Source organism: Jaculus jaculus, chromosome 7 (assembly GCF_020740685.1).
Source record: "Jaculus jaculus isolate mJacJac1 chromosome 7, mJacJac1.mat.Y.cur, whole genome shotgun sequence".
Classification (NCBI taxonomy): Eukaryota; Metazoa; Chordata; class Mammalia; order Rodentia; family Dipodidae; genus Jaculus; species Jaculus jaculus.
In genome coordinates, this window is record NC_059108.1 from 127,599,742 (window position 1) to 127,622,256 (window position 22,515).

The 22,515-nt window shown below is 41.0% G+C and overlaps 1 protein-coding gene and 1 pseudogene across 3 annotated transcripts in view; both read left to right on the top strand.

The window, feature by feature from the left end:
- The window catches only part of Trip11 (thyroid hormone receptor interactor 11), a 97,134-nt gene that overhangs the window by 53,757 nt on the left and 20,862 nt on the right, over positions 1-22,515 (top strand). For all 3 annotated transcript variants that reach the window (XM_045154811.1, XM_045154813.1, XM_045154812.1), the window contains 3 exons: positions 13,489-13,652; positions 15,722-15,825; positions 18,461-18,560. In XM_045154811.1, coding sequence (XP_045010746.1) covers positions 13,489-13,652; positions 15,722-15,825; positions 18,461-18,560 — 368 coding nt within the window. The remainder of the gene's footprint in view (positions 1-13,488; positions 13,653-15,721; positions 15,826-18,460; positions 18,561-22,515) is intronic.
- On the top strand, positions 1,765-6,627 carry LOC105944328 (annotated as a pseudogene).

Consider the following 22,515-nt stretch of genomic DNA (forward strand, 5'->3'; position numbering starts at 1 on the left):
CAGACACGTGTGCCCCTTGTGCATCTGGCTAACGTGGGTCCTGGGGAATCGAGCCTCGAACTGGGGTCCTTAGGCTTGACAGGCAAGCGCTTAACCGCCAAGCCATCTCTCTCTGATTCTATAACTCTTAAACAGCCCTGATTCTATAACTCTTAAACAGGGCTGGCATCAAGTACCACGTTTTAACTGCTGCCTCAGAATATTCCCACTTGTCATTTTAGGAGAATTGTCCTGAAATTCTGTCCTTGTTTCCTTTCTGTAGCTCACAAAAAACTAACTTAATTTGTATGGTTGTACTTTTCATCAAATAATCGGAAAGTTGAACAAAATGTGGATATTATAAGGAGAGAGTACAGGAAGCTACAGTTTGCGACAGACACAGATCAACATGAGAACTAACTGTTGGCTTATCAGAAGTTTTGAGTCAACTGGTCTTTGCTTGTATAGTTTAAAATTTTGTTTTATTTCATTTATTTATTTATTTTGTTTTTTTGCTGTAGGGTTTCACTGTAGCCCAGGCTGAGATTTACTATGTATTCTCAGGGTGGCCTCAAATTCATGGTGATCCTCCTACCTCTGTCTCCCTAGTGCTGGGATTAAAAGCATGTGCCACCATGCTTGGCTTATTTATTTTTTTGAGATGGTGTCAGTATTTGTCTCAGGTTGGCCTCAAACTTCAGATCCTCTTGCCTTGGTCTCACTGGTGCTGGAATTATAGGCAAACACACTACTCCTGGCTTTTAAAATTCTTCCTTACAGGCTGGAGAGATGGCTTAGCAGTTAAGTGCTTGCCTATGAAGCCTAAGGACCCTGGTTCGAGGCTCAGTTCCCCAGGATTCACATAAGGGGGCGCATGTATATGGAGGTCATTTTCAGTGGCTGCAGGCCCTAATGTGCCCATTCTCTCTCTTCTCTGTTGCTCTCAAATAAATAAACTTAATAAATAAAAATTCTTCCTTACAAAAGTATTATATTTGCTACTTGAGGAACATCACAGAACAAAGGACAGGAAGCCTTACTTACTTAACAACCATCTTTTCTTTTGCAGGAGGCACTTTTATGCCTTTATATTTATATGTACATAATATGTGGTTTTTTTTTTTCTTTCAAGGCAGGGTCTTACTCTACCCCAGGCTGACCTGGAATTCACTGTATGGTCTCAGGCTGGCCTTGAATTCACAGTGATCCTCCTACCTCTGCCTCCCGAGTGCTAGAATTAAAGGTGTCCTCCACCACTCCTGGCTGTATGTTTGGTTTTTGTTTTTTAATTTATTTACTTTTTTTGAGAGAGAGAGAATGGCATGCCAGGGCCTCTAGCCACTGCAAATAAACTCCAGATGCATGCACCATCTTGTACATCTGGCTTATATGGGTACTTGGGAATCAAACCTGGGTCCTTAGACTTGGCAGGCAAGCACCTTAACCACTAAGCCATCTCTCTAACCCAATATATCTTCTAAAAAATATGTTTATTGCCAGGCATGGTGGCACATGCCTTTAATCCCAGCACTTGGGAGGCAGAGGTAGGAGCATTGCCATGAGTTCAAGGCCTTCCTGAGAATACAGAGTGAATTCCAGGTCAGCCTGGACTAGAGTGAGACCCTACCTTGAAAATCAAAAAAAAAAAAAAAAAAGGTTATTGACCATGAAGAAAGATGGCGACAGCTGACAAGCATAAGCAAGATGGGTGGGTGAAGATCGACCACTACATCCCAGGGACACACTGGGTGTCAGCACCTTTGGGAGGGTGAAGGGTGCCAGGTCATTAGTACGCCATCTCATAGTTTCATGGTGATGTAATATGTCTTGGAGAGAGCTGTTTGATTATATCTGTAAAATTGGACAGCTGGATGAAAATGAAAGTTGACGTCTGTTCCAGCAGTTCCTTTCTGGTATGAATTATTGTCATGGGCGTATGGTGGTCTATAGAGACTTGAAACCTGAAAACATCCTGCTTGATGCACACATCAATGTAATGATGGCTGACTGTGGTCTTTCAAACATGATGCCAGATTGACAGAAAACACCTGACCAAGAGCAGTTCATGGGGAAAAAAAGGTTTATTTTGGCTTGTAGGCTTGAGGGGAAGCTCCATTATGGCTGGGGAAAACAATGGTATGATCAGAGGGTAGACATCATCTCCTGGCCAACATCAGGTGGACAATAGCAACAGGAGAGTTTGTCATATACTGGTAAGAGGAACCTGTTTATAACACCTATAAGCCTACCCCCACCAATACACTGCCTCCAGGCAGTTTTAATTTCCAAATTGCTATCAGCTGGGGACCTAGCATTCAGAACACCTAAGTTTATGGGGGACACCTGAATCAAGCCACCACATCCACCCTGGCCCCTATAAACTGATAACCATACATGATATAAAATATAATGCATTCAGTCTAAGTTTAAAAGTCTTTGTAGTTTTTATCAATCCCAGTGATATTCAAACATCCTCATAGACCAAGGTCTTTTTAAAAAATATTTTATTTTTATTTATTTATTTGAGAGAGAGATACAGAAATAGGCAGGTAGACAGAGAGAATGGGTGCGCCAGGTCTTCCAGCCACTGCAAACAAACTCCAGATGCATGCGCCCCCCCTTGTGCATCTGGCTAACGTGGGTCCTGGGGAATCAAGCCTTGAACTGGGGTCCTTAGGCTTCACAGGCAAGTGCTTAATCGCTAAACCATCTCTCCAGCCCAACCAAGGTCTTTTAACTGAGCCATAATACCAAAAAAAAAAAAAAAAAAACCCCTCAAAAATCCCATAATGGCACAGAATAAATATTCATACTGCAAAAGATGGCATTGGGTATAGAAAAGAAATATTCGACTAATACAAGATTTAAAACAACCAGGGCAAACACATCAAACTCTGTAGCTCCAAGTCCAACAACTGTAGCCAGTGACAAGTTTCTAAGTCTGATAATTCTAACCAGCAACAAGTCTTTGGAGTTTGTTGCAGTCAAGTCCGCATTGCTGGTAGAAATCACCCAACCAAGAGCAGCTTGTGGGAAAAAAGAGGTTTATTTTGGCTTATAGGCTCGAGGGGGAAGCTCCACAATGGCAGGGAAAACGATGACATGAGCAGAGGGTGGTCATCACCCCCGGCCTCATAAGGTGGACCATAGCAACAGGAGAGTGTGCCAAACACTGGCTTGGGGAAACTGGCTATAACACCCATAAGCCTGCCCCCAGGACACTCCCTCCAGGAGGTGTTAATTCCCAAATCTATCAGCTGGAAACCTAGCATTCAGAACACCTAAGTTTATGGGGGACACCTGAATCCAATTCTGCTCCTCCAGCTAGGCTACTCACATCCTGGAAAACTTCCAGGGCTTGCAGCTCTCTTTAGCAGCCATCTCCTGGTCCTGGCGTCTTCACTGCAATCTATGGGCCATTCTTACGTTTCCATTGGGTCTCCATGCAGGCAGTCCAGCAAATCTGCTACATACTGCTCATAACCATTTCCAAAATATAAGACTGTTGCAAATTCAATGACCCTCTCTTTCCTACCAGATAGGGTGCCAGTTTGTTAATCCAGGGGGTAATAAAGCAGACTTTGAAGAACAGGACAGTCCTTGAACATTCAGGCCCCTTCAAAAGACTCTGCATTCTTTCTGTTGTCCCAGTGCAGGTCAGCTGGCCCAATCTCAGTGATTATAATTTTTCATACAGTTGTAGCTCAATGGGCAGTGGTTTCAGCCCCAAAATTTCATTTTTTTTCTGTGCTATATTCCTCTGCTCACACCAGTCCATTTCTGCACAATGCAATCCTGCACAAGTTCTCAGGACATGGGCCTAACAGCAAGCCTCACAAACTGCTTCTAAGCTCATTCTAAGCAAAGCTCTTTCTTACCCTCATAAGCCAAACCTCACAGTCTATAGTTCTTACAGCATTCAGGTCTTTCAACTCTGACCAGAATAGTTCATCAAGCTGTACTTACAGCACTGCAAGGCAGCTCTGAGGCCGTGACTTCAAATTCATCCACTTCCTTCTGTAAAGCAGTTCCAAAAGGCCAAGACCACAGAGTCAGGTTTCTAGCAGCAACAACCCCACTCCTATGGCACCCACTTGACTGTTGCAGTCAGGTTCACATTACTGGCAGAAAATACCCAACCAAGAGCAGCTTGGGGGAAAAAGGGCTTATTTTGGTTTACAGACTTGAGGGGAAGCTCCATGATGGCAGGAGGAAATGATGGTATGAGCAAAGGGTGGACATCACCTCTTGGCCAACATCAGGTAGACAATAGCAACAGGAGAGAGTGTCTGGCAAGAGGAAGCTGGTTATAACACCCATAAGCCTGCCCCAACAATACACTGCCTTCAGGAGGCTTTAATTTCCAAATTGCTATCAGCTGAGGTCCTAGCATTTAGAACACCTAAGCTTATGGGGGACATCTGGATCAAACCACCACAGATAGTGAATTTTTAAGCATAAGTTGTGGCTCACCAAACTATGCTGCGCCAGAAGTAACATCAGGAAGATTGTGTGCAGGCCCAGAGGTGGGCATAAGGAGCAGTGGTGTCTTTCTCTATGCTTTATTGTGTGGGACTCTTCCCTTTGATGATGATCATGTGCCAACTTTTTTTTTTCCGTTTATTTATTTGAGAGAGAGAGAAAGAGGCAGATAGAGAATGGGCACGTCAGGGCCTCCAGCCACTGCAAATGAACTGCAGATGCATGTGCCCTTTGTACATCTGGCTTACATGGGTCTTAGGGAGTTGAACCTGGGTCCTTTGGCGTTGTAGGGCAAGTGCCTTAACAGATAAGCCATCTCTCCAGCCCCAACTCTTTTTAAGAAGAAATATGATGGGATTTTTTATACCCTTCAGTATTTAAATCCTTCTGTGATTAGCCTTTTGAAATACATGCTGCAGGTGAATCCCATGAAGAGGGCCACAATAAAAGATATCAAGGATATGACTGTTCTTTTTGGTCAATCAACTTATATTGCTTTTGGAAGTAGCACATAGGCAGGAAAGAGTCTTTAAGTTCTTATGTGGAAACCCTATGATGACAAATATAGAGCTATGAAGATGAAAAATGTTTTACTGTAGTGGCTCAGATTTTCTGGGAATTGCTGCTAAGCAACGCTGCTCATGCTGGCATATTTTAATTTCCCCATAAAGCTTCTTTTCAGGGCTGGAGGGGTTAAATTTTGAGGCCAGGTGATTTTCTTTGTTCAGGTCCTTGGGTAAAGCTGTAAGGTTTGAAGTTTGTCTTGTTTATTTTCCCAATTATATTGCCTCACCATTTCCTTGCTGTACCCTTTTTTCCCTCAATGGGACTATTTAATATGTGTTGGAAATTGGTAACTGTACTTTGAGTTAACAAAGCTCAAAATTAATAGACATTCTGGCTTCTCAGTTGAGATGTTGGATTTTATAGGAGTTTTATATTTGCTGAAGACTATAGAGATTTTACATCAGATTTAATGCATATGTAATCATAAAATAGTCATGGGTCCAGGAACAAAATTTGGATATTTCAATGCAAAGTTTCTCTTCTAGTCTCATGTTTCTTTTCAGTTCATGCTGACTTGGAACTCATTATGTACTCTAAAGCCAGTCCGCAACTCATAGTGATCCATCTGTCTCTGCTTTCTTAGTATGGAAGTTAAAGCATCTGCCACTATGCCACGCTGATATTTAATTTTTAATGTGTATAATTGATATAAGTAGTAATGAATTTAAGAATAATATCTGGTATATGATTATCAAAAATGATTTAAAGGACTTGGAAGATGGTTAATTAGGTAAAGTGCATACCATGTAAGCCTGAGAGAGTGACTTTGGATCCCCAGTACCCATGTAAAAATGCTACTTGTGGGGGTGGCAACATTACTCAGTGATTAATGCATTGCCTGTAAAGCCCAGTGACCAATATTTAATTCCACAGTGCCTTCATGAAGACATAAGGAGTGTTACATTCATCTTGAGTTTATTTGCAGCACGTAAATGCCCTGGCATTCATATTAATATTCTCTCTCTCTCTCTCTCCCCTTACAAATAAAAAAAATAAATGTGCAATATATTTTACAATACTGACAAAAAAAAAAAAAAAGATATCAAGGAACATGAGTGGTTTAAACAGGATCTTCCAAAATACCTCTTTCCTGAGGACCCATCACACAGTTGAACCCTGATTGGTGATGAAGCCTTGAAAGAAGTATGTGAAAAATTTGAGTGCTCAGAAGAGGAGGTGCTCAGCTGCCTATATAATGGAAATCACCAGGGACCTTTGGCAGTTGCCTACCACCTCAGAATAGATTAAAGGAGAATAACAAATGAAGCCAAAGGTTTCTACTTGGCAACAAGCCCACCTGATTCTTTTCTTGATGATCACCATTTAACTAGTCCCCATCCTGAAAGAGTACCATTCTTGGTTGCTGAAATACCAAGGGCATATATACCCTCGATGAATTAAGTCCACAGAAATGTATACACCAAGGTGTAAGGAAAGCAAAATGGCATTTGGGAATTCAAAGTCAAAGTCAACCAAATGATACCATGGCAGAAGTATGCAGGGCAGTAAGCAATGGGATTATGAAGGAAGGTTGTAAACCCATACTGTCTACATGTGCAGAGGAAGAATCCTGTGACTGCTCTTGGCGGCTACAAATGAATGATGGATGCTTAACCATTTTTTGTCTGGCTTTATGTGGTTGCTGGGGAATCAAGCCCAGGCTGGCTGGCTTTCCAAACAAGGTCCTTTAACTACTGCCATCTCTCTAGTCCTTATATATGTCTTCTTTTTATTTTTCTTCATTTTTTTGAGGTAGGGTCTCACTTGAACTCTCAACGTTCCTACCACCTCTGTCCCCCTGAGTGCTGAGATTAAAGGCATGTGCCATCATGCCTGGTTTATATATGTCTTTTGTTGGAATGGTGGTTTGCTTGCTTGTTTTTGTTTTCTGAGGTAGGGTCTTCCTGTAGCCCAGGCTGACCTAGAATTCACTATGTAGTCTTAGGGTGGCCTTGAGCTCTAGGTGATCCTCCGAGTGCCGGGGTTAAAAGCATGTGCCACCACACCCAGATACATCAGATATATGTCTTTAAAAAAAGTTTTTTTTTTTTTTTTTGAAAGCAGACTTTATATTGAGGAAAACAGACATCTCTATATACCCCTTCCCGGCTTCCCATTGATCCTTCTGTAGTTTGGCATTGTGTTGTCCCTTTTTTTTTTTTTTCACAATTTTTATTAACATTTTCCATAATTATAAAAAATATCCCATGGTAATACCTCCCCCCCAATTTTTTAAAATATTTTATTTTTATTTATTTATTAGAGAGTATGGGCATGCCAGAGCCTCCAACCACTGTAGATGAACTCCAGATGCATGTGCCGCTATACGTACCTGGTTTATGTGAGTTCTGGAAAATCGAACCTGGGTCATTGGGCTTCATAGACAAGCTCCTTAACCACTAAGACATCTTTCCAGCCTGTATGTCTTTTTTTTAATTTTTAAAATTTTTATTTATTTATTTGAAAGAGAGAAAAAGGAATATAGAGAGAATGGGTGCACCATGGCCTCCAGCCACTGCAGACATACTCCAGATGCGTGTAACACCTGGTGTATCTGGCTTATGTGGGTCCTGGGGAATTGAACTTAGGTCCTTTGGCTTTGCAGGCAAGCGCCTTAACCGCTAAGTTATCTCTCCAGCCTCCATATGTCTGTAATTAAAGCAAGCATAGGATCATACTATTAGTACTGTTTGTAACTTTTTTCTATCGCTTATTTATTATCACTTATTATGAGTCTCAGTATAAACAGTAAGCCATATATTTATGTAATACCATTTTAAACTATTTTATTTATTTATTTATTTATTTTGGTTTTTCGAGGTAGGGTTTCACCCTAGCCCAGGCTGACCTGGAATTCACTATGTAGTCTCAGGGTGGCCTCCAACTCATAGTAATCCTCCTACCTCTGCCTCCCAAGTGCTGGGATTAAAGGTGCCACCATGCCCAGCATATTTTATTTATTTATTTTTTATTTATTTTTTAACTTTTTTTATTTATTTGAGAGCGACAGACACAGAGAGAAAGACAGAGGGAGAGAGAGAATGGGCGCGCCAGGGCTTCCAGCCTCTGCAAACGAACTCCAGACGCGTGCGCCCCTTTGTGCATCTGGCTAACGTGGGACCTGGGGAACCGAGCCTCGAACCAGGGTCCTTAGGCTTCACAGGCAAGCGCTTAACCGCTAAGCCATCTCTCCAGCCCTTTTTTTAAAATGTTTTTTCTTTATTTGAGAGCGACAGACACAGAGAGAAAGACAGATAGAGGGAGAGAGAAGTATTTTATTTATTTAATAGAGAGAAGCAGATAGAAAGAGCCAGGGCCTCTAGCCATTGCAAACAAACTTCAAGTGCATGCACTACCTTGTATGTCTGGCTTTATGTGGGTACTGAATCAGACCTGGATCCTTTGGCTTTACTTATTTTGCTTATTTATTTGAGAGCAACAGACAGACAGAAAGAGGCAGATAAAGAGAGAGAGAATGGGTGTACTAGGACCTCCAGCCACTGCAAACGAACTCGAGATACATGTACCACCTTGTGCATCTGTCTTACGTGGGTACTGGGGAATCGAACCTTGAACTGGAGTCCTTAGGCTTCATAGGCAAGCACTTAACCACGAAGCCATCTCTCCAGTCCGTAACATTTTTTTTAACTATGGTAAGTAGGTGTTTTGATTTGTCATAATTTCTTGGAACTAGTCACTTATTATCGGACATTAGAGTGTTGTTTTGTTTCCTTGCTTATGTGTGTGGCATATGCACACGTTTGTGCCCTTACATTCCCTTATTTTCTTGTCTGTGGTGGAGTGCGTTCAGCTGCAGTGGCCGGAGTTGAATGCCATGTGTCCCACTCAATCACTGTTCTGCCAGTTCTTTTTTGTGCCAAAGTCTCTTACAGGTCCTGGAGCTTGCTCTCTTTTCATGAGCTCTGACGATTGCCAGGCCTCTGCTTCCCTGTGGGGCTGGGGTTACAGGATATGTGGCTCAGCTCAGCTCTTTAACATGGGTCCTGGAGATTTGAAGTCAGGTCCTCTTAGGTACTTATGCTTGTGCAGTATATGCACTTCTAAGACATCTTTCCAGGCCATAGGGGTTTTTTTTGTTTGTTGTTGGTTTTTCAAGGTAGGGTCTCACTCTAACTCAGGCTGACCTAGAATTCACTCTGTAGTCTCAGGGTGGCCTTGAACTCATTGGCGATCCTCCTACCTCTGCCTCCCGAGTGCTGGGATTAAAGGTGTGTGCCACCATGCTTGTCAATGAAATATTTTAACTTTGAAAATAACTAAGAGTTCTGTCATGGTTCTACAAGGCATGTGTTTTTGTGTTGACATCAGATTATTTCTTTAGTGCAAATCCTGAGAAATAAAATGCCCAGGCCAAGGGTCATTTTAAAACCTTCTCAATTAATTTCTAGAAAAATTGCCTCTACTTACTTCTCCACTAGTGGTATATATTACTTTTATCTGTTTTTGACTATGCATTATGCTGTTGGAAGATCTAAGGAGACCATCTGCCCTCAAAGAGGTTATAAGCTACTCGCAGTTCTGAAATTGAATCCTTTTAAAGCACATGGTGTATATTATTACCCCCCCCCCCCCCCACTTTTTGAGGTAGGGTCTCACTCTAGCTCAGGCTGTCCTGGAATTCACTGTGAGTTTCAGGATGTCCTCAAATTCTTGGAGGTCCTCCCAAGTGCTGAGTTTCAAGGCATATGCCACCACACCAGGCTCTTATGCTTTTTGACTTAGAAGCAAAACTTTTCTGGGGAGGGATTCCATGTGTGTCTTTATGTTTGTGTGTATGAATGTGTGAACATGGGCTCATGCATGCATGGCGCTATCTGTTTGTGTGTACGCATGTGTGAGCGTGGGCTCATGCACACATGGTGTTGTCTGTGTGCTCACACGGGTGAGCGTGGGCTCACGCATGCATGGTGCATGTGTGGGGGTCATTCCTCACCTTTGCACCTCATACTGAGGCGGGCTCCCTTGATCTCACTCTGCTGCTGAGATTTTTCTCCATTGTTCTTTGCTGTGCTTGTTACAGCAAGCTTTCAGGGAAATTCTCCTGTGTCTGCCTCCTATCTCATTGTCAGCGTGCTGGATTACAGGAGCCTTCCTGTGCTTTCTGCTTTGTACTTGTGGTCTGGGGTGGAGCTCAGATGCCCAGGCTGGAGCGGGGAGCTCTTTATCCCCAGGTCTGTCTCCCCAACCCAAAAAATCCCTCAAACTCATGGCAATCCTCCTACATCTGCTTCCCAAATGTTGGGATTAAAGGTGTATGCCACCACGCCTGGCTCCATTTCCATTAAAAAATTTTTTTTTGGTTTATTTTTATTTATTTATTTGAGAGCAACAGAGAGGGGAGGGAGAGGGAGAGAATGGGTGCGCCAGGGCTTCCAGCCACTGCAAATGAACTCCAGATGCGTTTGCCCCCTTGTGCATCTGGCTAACGTGGGTCCTGGGGAATCGAGCCTTGAACCAGGGTCCTTAGGCTTCACAGGCAAGCGCTTAACTGCTAAGCCATCTCTCCATTTCCATCTTTTTCAACAAGAAATACATTATTGAGTACTCTGGTTCTCATACTTATAACCAAACCTTTCTGTGGTGTATTTTGAACTTGGATAGTGCTTTGAGTCTTTGATGGACATCTTATATTTTACTTTCATGCATGGCTGATTGTTGGCCTGTCTTATACTATCTCCCACCCAGTAAAGTTCACTGGGATGAACTGCTGAACTTTTTTTTGTTTGTTTGTTTTTCAAGGTAGGGTCTCCTCACTCTAGCTCAGGCTGACCTGAAATTCACTTGTAGTCTCAGGGTGGACTCGAACTCATGGTGATCCTCCTACCTCTGCCTCTGGAGTGCTGGGATTAAAGGCATGTGTCACCATGCCCAGCTTGAACATAACATTTGTTTTTCAAATTTTTATTAACAACTTCTATGATTACAAAAAATCTCCCATGGTAATACCCTCCCTCCATTTTCCCCTTTGAAACTCCATTCTCCATCATATCCCCTCCCCATCTCAATCAGTCTCTCTTTTATTTTGATGTCATGATCTTTTCCTCCTCTTATGATAGTCTTGTATAGGTAGTACCAGGCACTGTGAGGCCATAGATATACAGGCCATTTTGTGTCTGGGGGGAGCAAAACATTTTTTAAAAAATATTTTATTTACCTATTTTCAAGTAGAGAGATATGAATTATGAATGATTGGACATGCCACAGCTTCCACTGCTGCAAATGAACTCTAGACACATGCATCATTTTATTCATCCAGCTTTACATGGGTACTATAAGATCAAATCTGGACCAACCTAGGCCAGCAGGCTTTATAATCAAGCATCTTTAACTGCTGACCCATCTCCCCAGCCTGAACATAACATTTTTATGAACATAAGAGTGGTATTGTTCATTTAATATACTTCCCACAGTACGTGCACAAAATACATATAGATTAATAATAGCACATAGACTAAGACAATAAATGTTGATTGTGTGAGTAAATTAAATACACAAATTTTATATTTTGATCCCTTACCAAAGTAACACTTTATTTATTATCTTTTTGAGTGCCATCATAGCTCATTTTATTCTCACAATCATGCTTTGATTTGCTAACCAGCCAAGTTGAATAAAGCCCAGGGACATTTGGAGGCAGTTCAGGCCTTACTGATTTATAGTTCTTTCCACAAGAGGGTGCTATTGGGTGAAGTAACCTCATAGTGAGTTGATCTTCCCTTTCATGGCTGCTCTTGAGTAAGAATTTAGTTGGTAAATATTCATGAGGACTGATGTGGTAATTTGAATGTAGTCATGATACAAGGACATTCTACTGATCTGCGTGTGGAAAGTACTGTATACGGAGAGATTTAGGGCCTCTGAGTTCTTGCTTGTGGAAGTGGTAAAAGTTACCTGTATAAGCTATGCCACAATGCCTGGCTTATTTAGCCTAATCTTAAGTTGTTGTTCGTTTTTGTTTTTCAAGATAGGGTTTTACTCTAGCCCAGGCTGACCTGGACTTCACTAGGTAGTCTCAAGGCGTCCTCAAACTCACAGTGATCCACCTACCTCCTCTGCCTTGAGTGCTGCCATTAAAGGTGAGCACCACCATGCCTGGCATCATTCTTCGGTTTTTTGTTGTTGTGTTGTTTTGTTTTTGGAGGTAGGGTTTCACTCTAGCCCAGGCTACTCTGGAATTCACTATGTAGGCCTCGAACTCACAGGATCCTCCTACTTCAGCTTCCGAAGTGCTGGGATTAAAGGCATGTACCACCATGCCATACCCGGCTTAATTCTTAGTTTTTCAAATAATTGTCACTTGTTAAAAGTCACTTTTGGGACTGGGAATGTAGCTCATACCTAGCATGCATGAGGTCGTTGGTTCAATCCTTAGCACTACAAAAAAAAAAAAAAAAAAAAAAAAGAAAAAGAAAAAGAAAAGAACAAGATCACTTTCAGGCTGGGCATGGTAGTGCATGCCTTTAATCCCAGCACTTAGGAGGGAGACAGAGGTGGGATGGCCACTGTGAGTTTTAGGCTAGCCTACAGAGCGAGTGCCAGGCCAGTCCTGGGCACTCTTGAAAAAACAAAACAACAAGGAGAACATGAACAGAGAAGCTCTTAAAGTTTGTTTTAAACTAGAACTTGAATCAAATGCAATAGCATATAAGGGAGATCAAATTCAGAGACAAGATAGGTCGTCATGGCTGGAGGAATGGGAAGTAGTTATCAAAAAGACGTGGAGCTTGAGTTTGGGAAGCTGTGGAGTGGACACATGACAGTAATGATTGCACAGTAGTGTGAGTGTGCTTAGTGTCTCCAGTCCATGTACTTCATAGTGAGTAATAATAAAGAAAAGTACGAGGCTGGAGGGGTGTCTTAGTGCTTAAGGTACTTGCCTGCAAAGCCAAAGGACTCTGGTTTGATTTCCCAGGTCCCATATTAGCCAGATGCACAAGGTGGTGCATGCATCTGGAGTTCGTTTGCAGTGGCTGGAGGCCCTGGCGTGCCCATTCTGTCTCTACCTTCCCCCCCTCTTTTTTTCCCTTTCTTCCTCAAATAAATAAAATATATTTTAAAAAAAAAGAAAGAAAATATAGGGAAGGCTTGAGAGATGGCTCAGCAGTTAAGGCAGTTACTTGCAAAGCCTAATGACCTGGATTGGATTCCCCAGCACCCACATAAAGCCAGTTGCACAAAGCAACACATCCATCTAGAGTTCATTTGTAGTGGCTAGAGGCACTGGCATGCTCATATACACTCACTCTCGCTTTGTCTCTGTATACCTCTGCTTGCAAATAAATAAAGAGAAAAGTACAGGGAAGATGTTTTGTCTTGCTACAGTATGTGCATACTTTGAAACATAACTTGAATTTAATGTATTAAGAGGTAGGAAGAATGTTTCTTTTGTTAAAGTATCTAAATAGATGAAGCAATCTGACTTTATTCTTTTCTTTGAAGTCATCAAGCCAGTGTGCAGGTAGAATCACTGCAAGACCAATTGAACATGGTCTCCAAGCAGAGAGATGAAATCGCACTACAGCTTTCTGTTTCTCAGGAGCAAGTAAAGCAGTACACACTGTCACTAGCCAACCTGCAGATGGTTCTAGAGCACTTCCAACAAGGTGAGTTACTTATCTAGTTGATCTCTCAGGGTAGAAAAATTGTAGATATTGGTAAATTTTGCCTTAACTTGAATACAGTGTTAGGCATAGGAAGTCTTTGAAACTTTTTTTTTTTTGGACTGGGAAAGTTTCAGTAGCCATCAGCAAGTTAATTTATGCTCCTTTTATGACTAAAACTAGAAAATATAAACTATAGTAAGTATTAAAAATGTTTGTGTCTTATTACTAATTTTGGTCAAAGTTAAGGTAACATGAATAAGAACATTCACTTGGTAAAGAGGTAACATGAGAAGATGAGAAAGATATAAATGTTTATGGTTAGGTTTTGAGATATCATTGGAGATTGAAGCCCCTTCAAAGTGTTAATTCTCAGTAATTACTGTCCTTTGAAATACATACATTCATACTTCTTGAGGTAGGGTCTCTCTGTCCCAGCCTAACCTGGAGCTTACTTTATAGTCCAGGCTGGCCTTAAACTCACGGTGATCTTCCTACTTTTGCCTCTCAGGTGCTGGTATTAAAGGCTTGTGCCACCATTCCTGGCTGTCCTTTGAAATATTGATTAACTTGTTTTAAATTGTACATTTGTGCTTTGAGATAACTATATTTCCTAGTTTAAGTGGAAAGTACATTAAAAAATTTTTTTGTTTTTCAAGGTAGGGTCTCTGTCTAGCCCAGGTTGACCTGGAATTCACTATGTAGTCTCAGGGTGGCCTTGAACTCACAGAGATCCTCCTATCTCAGTGCTGGGATTAAAGGCTTGTGCCACCATGCAAAACACAGAGAGAGATAGGAAGAGAGGAAGAGAGAATCACATGCCCAGGACCTCTAGCCACTGCAGATGAACTCCAGATGCATGTACTACTTTGTGCATCTGGATCTATGTGAATACTGGGGGATAGAACCTGGGTCATTAGGCTTTGCAGACAAGTGCCTTAACAACTGAGCCATCTGTCCAGCCCTGGAAATACAGTTTTGGAGATATACTAACAATAGGCAGAGCCATTTTACCCTAAGAACCATGTATGCTTTTTCCATTTCATCATTAAATTTATCCACTATAGCAAGACCTAGTGGCAAATGCCTTTAACTTCAGCATTCAGGAGGCAGAGGTAGGAGGATCGCTGTGAGTTCAAGGCCAGCCTGGACTAGAGTGAGATCCTACCTCGAAAAACTGAAAAACAAATGAAACAAAATTTACTCACTTTAGATTATCTACCCATCAATTTTGTTGACTTATACATTTGGTGATTATTAATTGAACTAGTTGAACAGGGAAGTTTTGTGCTGAAGCAAAATGTTAAATTTGTAACTGTGTGTTCCTTTAGTCCGTATGGTTGAATCTTAAATTTTTAAAAAATACTTTATTTTTGCCGGGCATGGTGGCGCACACCTTTAATCCCAGCACTCGGGAGGCAGAGGTAGGAGGATCGCTGTGAGTTCGAAGCCACCCTGAGACTACAGAGTGAATTCCAGGTCAGCCTGGGCTAGAGTGAGACCCTACCTTGAAAAACAAAAAAACAAAAACAAAACAAAAAAAAATATTTTTATGTATTTTTTAGAGAGAGAGAGAAAGAATGGACATGCCAGGGCCTCTACTCACTGTAAATGTACTCCAGACACATGCACTACCATTTGCATCTGGCTTACATAGGTTCTAGGGATTCAAACTTGGGTCCTTAGGCGTTGCAAGTAAGTGCCCTAACCACTAAGCCATCTATCCAGCCCTGAAATCTTAAATTTTATACATGAAAATTGTGTAGATGTACTCTATGAGGAAATTGCTCCGAAGACTCTGTGTGCACAGTGGTGTGGAAGCTGTAGAAGCAGCGTTTGAGTGGGGCTGTGAAGGGAGGAAGAGCCCACAAGGTGGATACAAGGGAGAAGAGTTCAGGCGCAGCAAACAGGGATCTCATCACCTTGGTTCTATTTAACATGATCACTAGGGCGTATATAACTTAATTTTGAAATGTTTGAACTGCTTTATTTTAATTAAAATTTCAAGTTATTTAAAAATTCCAGTTTTGTTTACAGTTGTGAAATATTAATATAACTCTGCTCCTCTCTAGAGGAAAAAGCTATGTATTCTGCTGAATTAGAAAAGCAAAAGCAGCTTATTGCTGAATGGAAGAAAAAGGCAGAAAATCTGGAAGGAAAAGTATTATCATTGCAGGTAGGCAAAACAGTTTTCTTCTATAAATTTTATTTTATTTTACATTTTAATTCTTTTGATACAGGGTCTCACACTAGCCCAGGCTGACCTAGAGTTCTCTCTGTAGCCCAGACTAGCCTTAAACTTATAGTGTACTTTGAAATCAGTATCTTGGAAAGCATATGAAAATATGAATGAAATCAACCGCCATGCAGAGGTTAAGACACCATAGAGATTTGCTTTAGATTTTGGAGAAATCTTTCTTAGTCATACATAGGTAGACTGACAATAGCTGCTGGAAAATAATAAAGTTGATTTATCTGGAGTTACTAATGATGCTTATTGATATTAATGTTATTGGAATACTGATATTGATGTTTCAGGTAGGGAAATATATTTCCTACATAGTTTTAAACACTTTTTTTTTGTTTTTTTTTTTTTTGAGGTAGGGTCTCACTCTAGCTCAGGGTAGCCTTGAACTCAAGACAATCCTCCCACCTCTGCCTCCCAAGTGGTAGGATTAAAGGCATGTGCCACTATGCCCAGCAAGTTTTAAATACTTTTTAAAACATTAAGTGACTGTAAAGATTTTAATATGTATATTAATATGTAACATGTATAAGATATAAGGATAGCAGTTGAGCAGATACCAACATACCAGTCAGTATATGCAACAGAGTATTGTCCTTTGAAGTTCCTTATGCACCATGCCATCCCCTTCCCACCATTTCATATGTAAACCAGTATTCTGATTTATTTACCTATTTTAAAATAAAGGACATTAACAGGGTGATTTTGCTTTATTGAAGGATTGCAAATTGTTTTCTAATGTAGTTGTGCTAATTTATTCTTCTGACCAGTAATGCATAAAGGTGGTTCTTCTAAGCCAGGCTTGGTACTGCACGCCTTTCATCCAGTCATTTGGGAGGCAGAGGCAGGAGGATTGCCATGAGTTTGAGGTTACCCTGTGAGCTATATAGTGAATTCCAGGTGAGCTTGGTCTGGAGGGAGACCCTACCTCAAAAAACAGGCCTGGAGGCATGGCTCAGTGGTTAAGGCACTTGCCTGCAAAGCTTAAGGACCCAGGTTCAATTTTCCAGTACCCACATAAGCCAGATGCACAAGGTGGAACAAGCATCTGGAGTTCCTCTGTGATGGCTGGAGGCCCTATTATGCCCATTCCCTCTGTTTCTTCCTGTCTGTTTCTGAAATGAATGAATAAAATATTTTCAAAAACCAAAAACAAAGCCAGGCGTGGTGGCACATACCTTTAATCCTAGCACTCGGGAGGCAGAGGTAGGAGGATTGCCATGAGTTCTAGGCTACCCTGAGACTCCATAGTGGATTCCAGGTCAGCCTGGGCTAGCGTGAGACCCTACCTCGAAAAATCAAAAAAAAAACCAAACCACCAAAAACAAAAGAAAAAAAGATTTTTATTCTATATCCTTATCAATCTATCATACCATCAGATTGAAGTTTTTACCAAAATGGTGGATGGGGAGGCATATTATTCTACTTTGTGCTGCTGCTGCTGCTTGGTTTTTTTGGATTTGGTATTTCAAGGTAGGGTCTCACTCTAGCTCTGGCTTACCTGGAATTAATTCTGTATTCTCAGGGTGGCCTCAAACTCACAGCAATCCTTCTACTTCTGCCTCCTGAGTGCTGGTATCAAAGGCATGCACCACCACACCCAGGTTACTTTGTGCTTCTTTTACCATCAAGTAGGTAATTCATAATTTAAAAAGTATCGGCTCATTGGTTCTGTGCTGAGGAGTCTGGTTTGGAAGGAATAGTGTCTGGCAATGGCTTTCTTACTGTATCATCTATTGAGAAGTGCAAAGAGAGGGCCAGGGAAACAGCAGGAGGAAGCCAAATTTGTCCTTTTTAAAGGCACCCACTTCTGCAGGAATAGCATTGTTCCTTCCCGGAAGATGGTGCTTCAATGGACCGTTAGGTCCCACTTTCTCCAGAGAGAGAAAGAGGCAGAGATAGCACCAGGGCCTCTAGCCACTGCAAACGAACTCCAGATGTGTGTCATGCTAAAGAATGTCATCTGCTTCCTGTGAGACAGGGTCTCTCATTAGCCTTGAACTCAGGGTGATCCTCCTCCCTCTGCCTCCCAAGTGCTGGAATTAAAGGCATGTGCCACTACATCTGCAGCATTATTTTTAAAAAGCGTTTTGCTTTTTTTTTTTTTTTTGGTTTATCGAGGTAGCATCTCACTCTAGCCCAGGCTGACCTGGAATTCACTATGTAATCTCAGGGTGGCCTCGAACTCACAGCATTCCTCCTACCTCTGCCTCCCAAGTGCTGGGATTAAAGGCGTGCACCACCACACCCGGCTGGTTCTATCTTTTTTTTAAAATTTAATTAATTAATTAATTTATTTATTTATTTATTTTGAGGTAGGGTCTTGCTCTAGCCCAGACTGGCCTTGATCCACCTACCTCTGCCTCCTGAGTGTTGAGATTAAAGGCGTCTACCACCATGTCCAGCTGTGGGTTCTCTCTTTGATACTCTTCAGTTGCATGAACTTGCCCACCAGCAATATAGCTTCATGAGCTGAACTATGAGGGGTTTGATTCTGAGATGTCTCTAAGCCCTCTGCTAGTAGGACAGTTTGCAGACTGCTTGATAATAAATTTTCTGCCCTCAGGAAGGCTTGGATGAAGCAAATGCTGCATTGGATTCAGCATCAAGACTTACAGAACAGTTGGACCTAAAAGAAGAACAGATTGAAGAACTGAAAAAGCAAAGTAGGTCTTCCATCTTTTCTTTGTTCTTCCTAGTAGTACCTTTGTTGAATCAAATGTTGTTTTCTGCTGTCCATTGGCACTGTTGAGTGAGACCATTGTCTTTTGTGTGTGACTTCCATTTTCATATCCCAGAGCTTATCTGCTTCACTTTGCATCTGATTCTAATGAGGCCAGCCATGAGGATAGTTCTGGCTGTCTTGTCAGTTCTCCTGGGTGTTGAGACAGTGCTGTGTTGTTGCTTGTTGCCTGTTGACTGTGAGAGAGGTTGATTTGCCTCATCCAGTCCGCATGGCTATGACTTATCTCTGCTTAGTTCATGTTACACCTGAAGCCATATGATCCATTAGAGGAAAGTGTTCTCAAGTCACATTTTATAAAATGAATGTCATTGTTAACCCGCTATGACCTGTCAGCTCCCCAAAGTGAGTCCTGTGTTTAGGATTATCAGTTTGGCCTTAGACTTGGTTCATAGTGCTTTGCTGAGTCTTAACACCTGATGATAATGGCATGTCCTCATTTATTCTGTCACTTAGTAGCTATTCTAGGGCTGCATTTAATTGCTAATGATTTAAAGTGATTGGAAAGGTGTTATGTTGGCATAGAAGTAACAGTACATAAATCTTAAAAAAATCAAAATCAAAAAATATATACCACCTACCACAGAATAGAAATCAGAAATATGCAACAGTAGAAGCAGGTGGAATAGCAGAGGTACTGCCAAAACAGGAAGTGACTTGGACACTACGGAGATAAATGACAATAACCACTGCAGCCTGGGAACTAAAAACAAACCTAAGTAACTTGGCCTGAATCTCCAGGAGACAGGGAATGGGAGTGCAGTAACAGATGTGAGGTAGGTAGTTGTCTTCAGAATAACTTAATTCTGAGGCATACACCTGTCCTAATTCAAAGTCCTCTATTTCCTAAGGGCGATCAGCCTTGGAACTCTGTCTAGTGTCAAGCCTGGAAGTAGGAAACAAGAAAATAATATATGTTGAGTATATATTAGGGACTGCTGACATAATACAGGTGTTATTACTTTGTCTTTCTTATTCACTTGCCATTCATAAGTAAGTCTAAATGGTGTTAGTTCCCTTTTATAGGCTAAAGAAACTGAAACTTGAAGCCGGGCATGGTGGCGCATGCCTTTAATCCCAGCACTTGGGAGGCAGAGGTAGGAGGATCGCCATGAGACTCCATAGTGAATTCCAGGTCAGCCTGGGCTAGAGATAGAACCAACCTCAAAAAACCAAATATAAGCCAAGTGTGGTGGTGCATGCTTTTAATCCCAGCACTCGGGAGGGAGAGGTAGGAGTATCCCTGTGAGTTCGAGGCTACTCTGAGACTACAGAGTGAATTCCAGGTCCACCTGGGCTAGAGTGGAATCCTACCTTGAACAACCAGAAAAACAAAAACCAAATATATATAATTTATTTATTTGTCACTAACATATAGCAACTTTGAATTCATTTAATGAAGTAAAAGCCAGGCTAATTCAGCTTGCAACCATGGAATTTGAAAGGGAGCAGGCAGCCAGCATGGCACAGACAGGAAGGGGAATATACAGGCAGTTCTTTTATGTCTTTAAATTATTCTTGCCCTTTACTGCTTTCCTGAACAGTCTGTTTTCTTACATTACCTAAGTGTTTAATACCATTTTTCTATCTCTAAACACAAATGTGACTTTATTTTCTCAAAGCTGTATCTTGATTTGATAATATAAATAAGCCTTTGGTTGGCTTACTCATTTTAAAAAGCATCACTGTATATTTTCGTTCATAAATCATTAAGTACTTTCAATGTTGATTGATGTTGTAATACTGTACTTTATTTTTAACACAGTTGGCCAGACAGCAAAAGTTTTTGCCAGGAGAAACAATTTTGAACAAGACAAATTGGTTTTTGTTGCGAGAAAGTACACAGAGACTTGAATTGTAGAGGCGAAGTATTGTTTCATATCTAAGCATCTGTAGACTAATGATTAGTTGGTATCCAGTTTCAACATTTAGACAATATTGGGAAAGTCATTTTAAGACGTCATATTTTATTCAGAATGGTTGATAATATCATTACAGAGATATGGTTTAGTCTGGTCAAACCTAAGGAAGGAGTGGTTGATTTGATCCAGCATTGAAGCGGAGGAATATCGTAGAGTGTGCTGCTGCCATGGATGTGCAACTGTGCTTGTGAATGAAGGTGTTTATGAGCCTTGTATGAAGAATATGAGGATAGGCACCTTACTAGTCATTAACTGCCTAATAAGAACTAACAGCTTGGCTTCGTGTTAGATGCTGTGTAGAATACTAGATAGAGCCCTCTTCGGGAAGCTAAGGAAATATCATGTAGCCCAGATATACATATGGCAAGTCAGTATCTAAGGCAGTGCTACCCAACAGTGTCCATATTTAGTTCCTCTAGAACACCAGTAAGTGGCAAGGAATTACCATGGAGGAAAGGAATTTGAGGAGACCTCTAGTGGGATTTCACCTAGAAAGTAAGAGAACTATAAAAAACATTAAGAACTGCTTAACTCTCACACTGCCCACCCTATATAGCAAGAGCAATCCTAAGACCCTAAAGGGACTACTATATTTTCACAGGCAGCGTTGGCTATAGAGGGATTACTGTTACCCTTCTTTGTAGAAATTGTTTTTTGAACATTTCACATGAATTTATTCCTTCTCAATATAGTTCCAAAGACTTGTTTCACATGCCTCCCCCCCTTTTTTTAGACTCAATAGACTAGTCTATGAAGCAGATAGGACAGTATCTATTGTTTACTATTCTCAAGGTCATCAGAGTTCAGAATTTCCATGACACTGTCAGTGATAAGAAAATATCACCTTTGTAAACCTGGAGTATATTTGAATCATTGAAAGCTCTGTTGTCTTGCTATCTGTATATATGGATGCTGTCCTTTTATTTCTTGGTTTTATTGTCATCCTTGAAGTAAGTTCCTGTTTAAATTTAAAAAAAAAGATTGGATAAATGAAAATAGTAAGGATAAGACAGTTCTTGATTCAGAAATTAATATTCAAGGGTAGGGAATTCAATGGTACACAAAGGAAAATAGGTTTCCATAAAGAGTACAAATTCTGTTTACCACTGAGAAAATATTTTGATCTATCTACAAGTTTATAACTGCTTCTTAGCTATTTCTCTTTTCAACACTAGTGCATAATAAGCAAGTGCTATCCCACTGAGCTACAGTCCCAACCCTACGTCTATTTTGTAAAGGGTTCTATAATTTTTTATTGTTTTTTAAATTTTCTTTTTTTTTAACTTTTTTATTGACAATTTCTGTAAATGTAGGCAATATAACATGATTATAATCCCCACCCACCACCTTTTCTCTTTCCCCCTCCCAAATTCCCCCTCCACTTATTGCCGCCTTCTTTTCAATCTCTGTCTTCTATTTTGATGCCATCATTTTCTTCCCTTCTATTATGCAGATCTTAGTAGGTGGCATCAGCCACTGGGGAGGTCATGAATATCAAGGCCACTTAGTGTCTGGAAGACAATATTATAAGAACTCCTCCTTTTTCTTTGGCTCTTAATCTTTTCTTTTTTTAAACAATTTTATTCATTTATTCTTTATTTATTTGAGAGAGAGAGAGAGAATGGGTATGCCAGGGCCTCTAGCCACTGCAAATGAACTACAGACACATGCGCCACCCTGTGCACCTAGTTTATGTGGGTCCTGGGGAATTGAACCTGGGTCTCTCAGCTTTGTAGGCAAGTACTTTAACCACTGAACTATTCTCTCAAGTCTTCTTATACCCTTTCTGCCACCTCTTCCACAATGGTCCCTGAGCCTTGAGGGTATGAAGAGATGTCTCACTTAGTGCTGAACCCTCCTCTATTACTTCTCAGCACTTTGGTTTTGAATCATCCCAGTGGTCACTGCCATCTGAAAAGAGAAGCTTCTCTAACTAAAAAGTGAGAGCAAGCATTA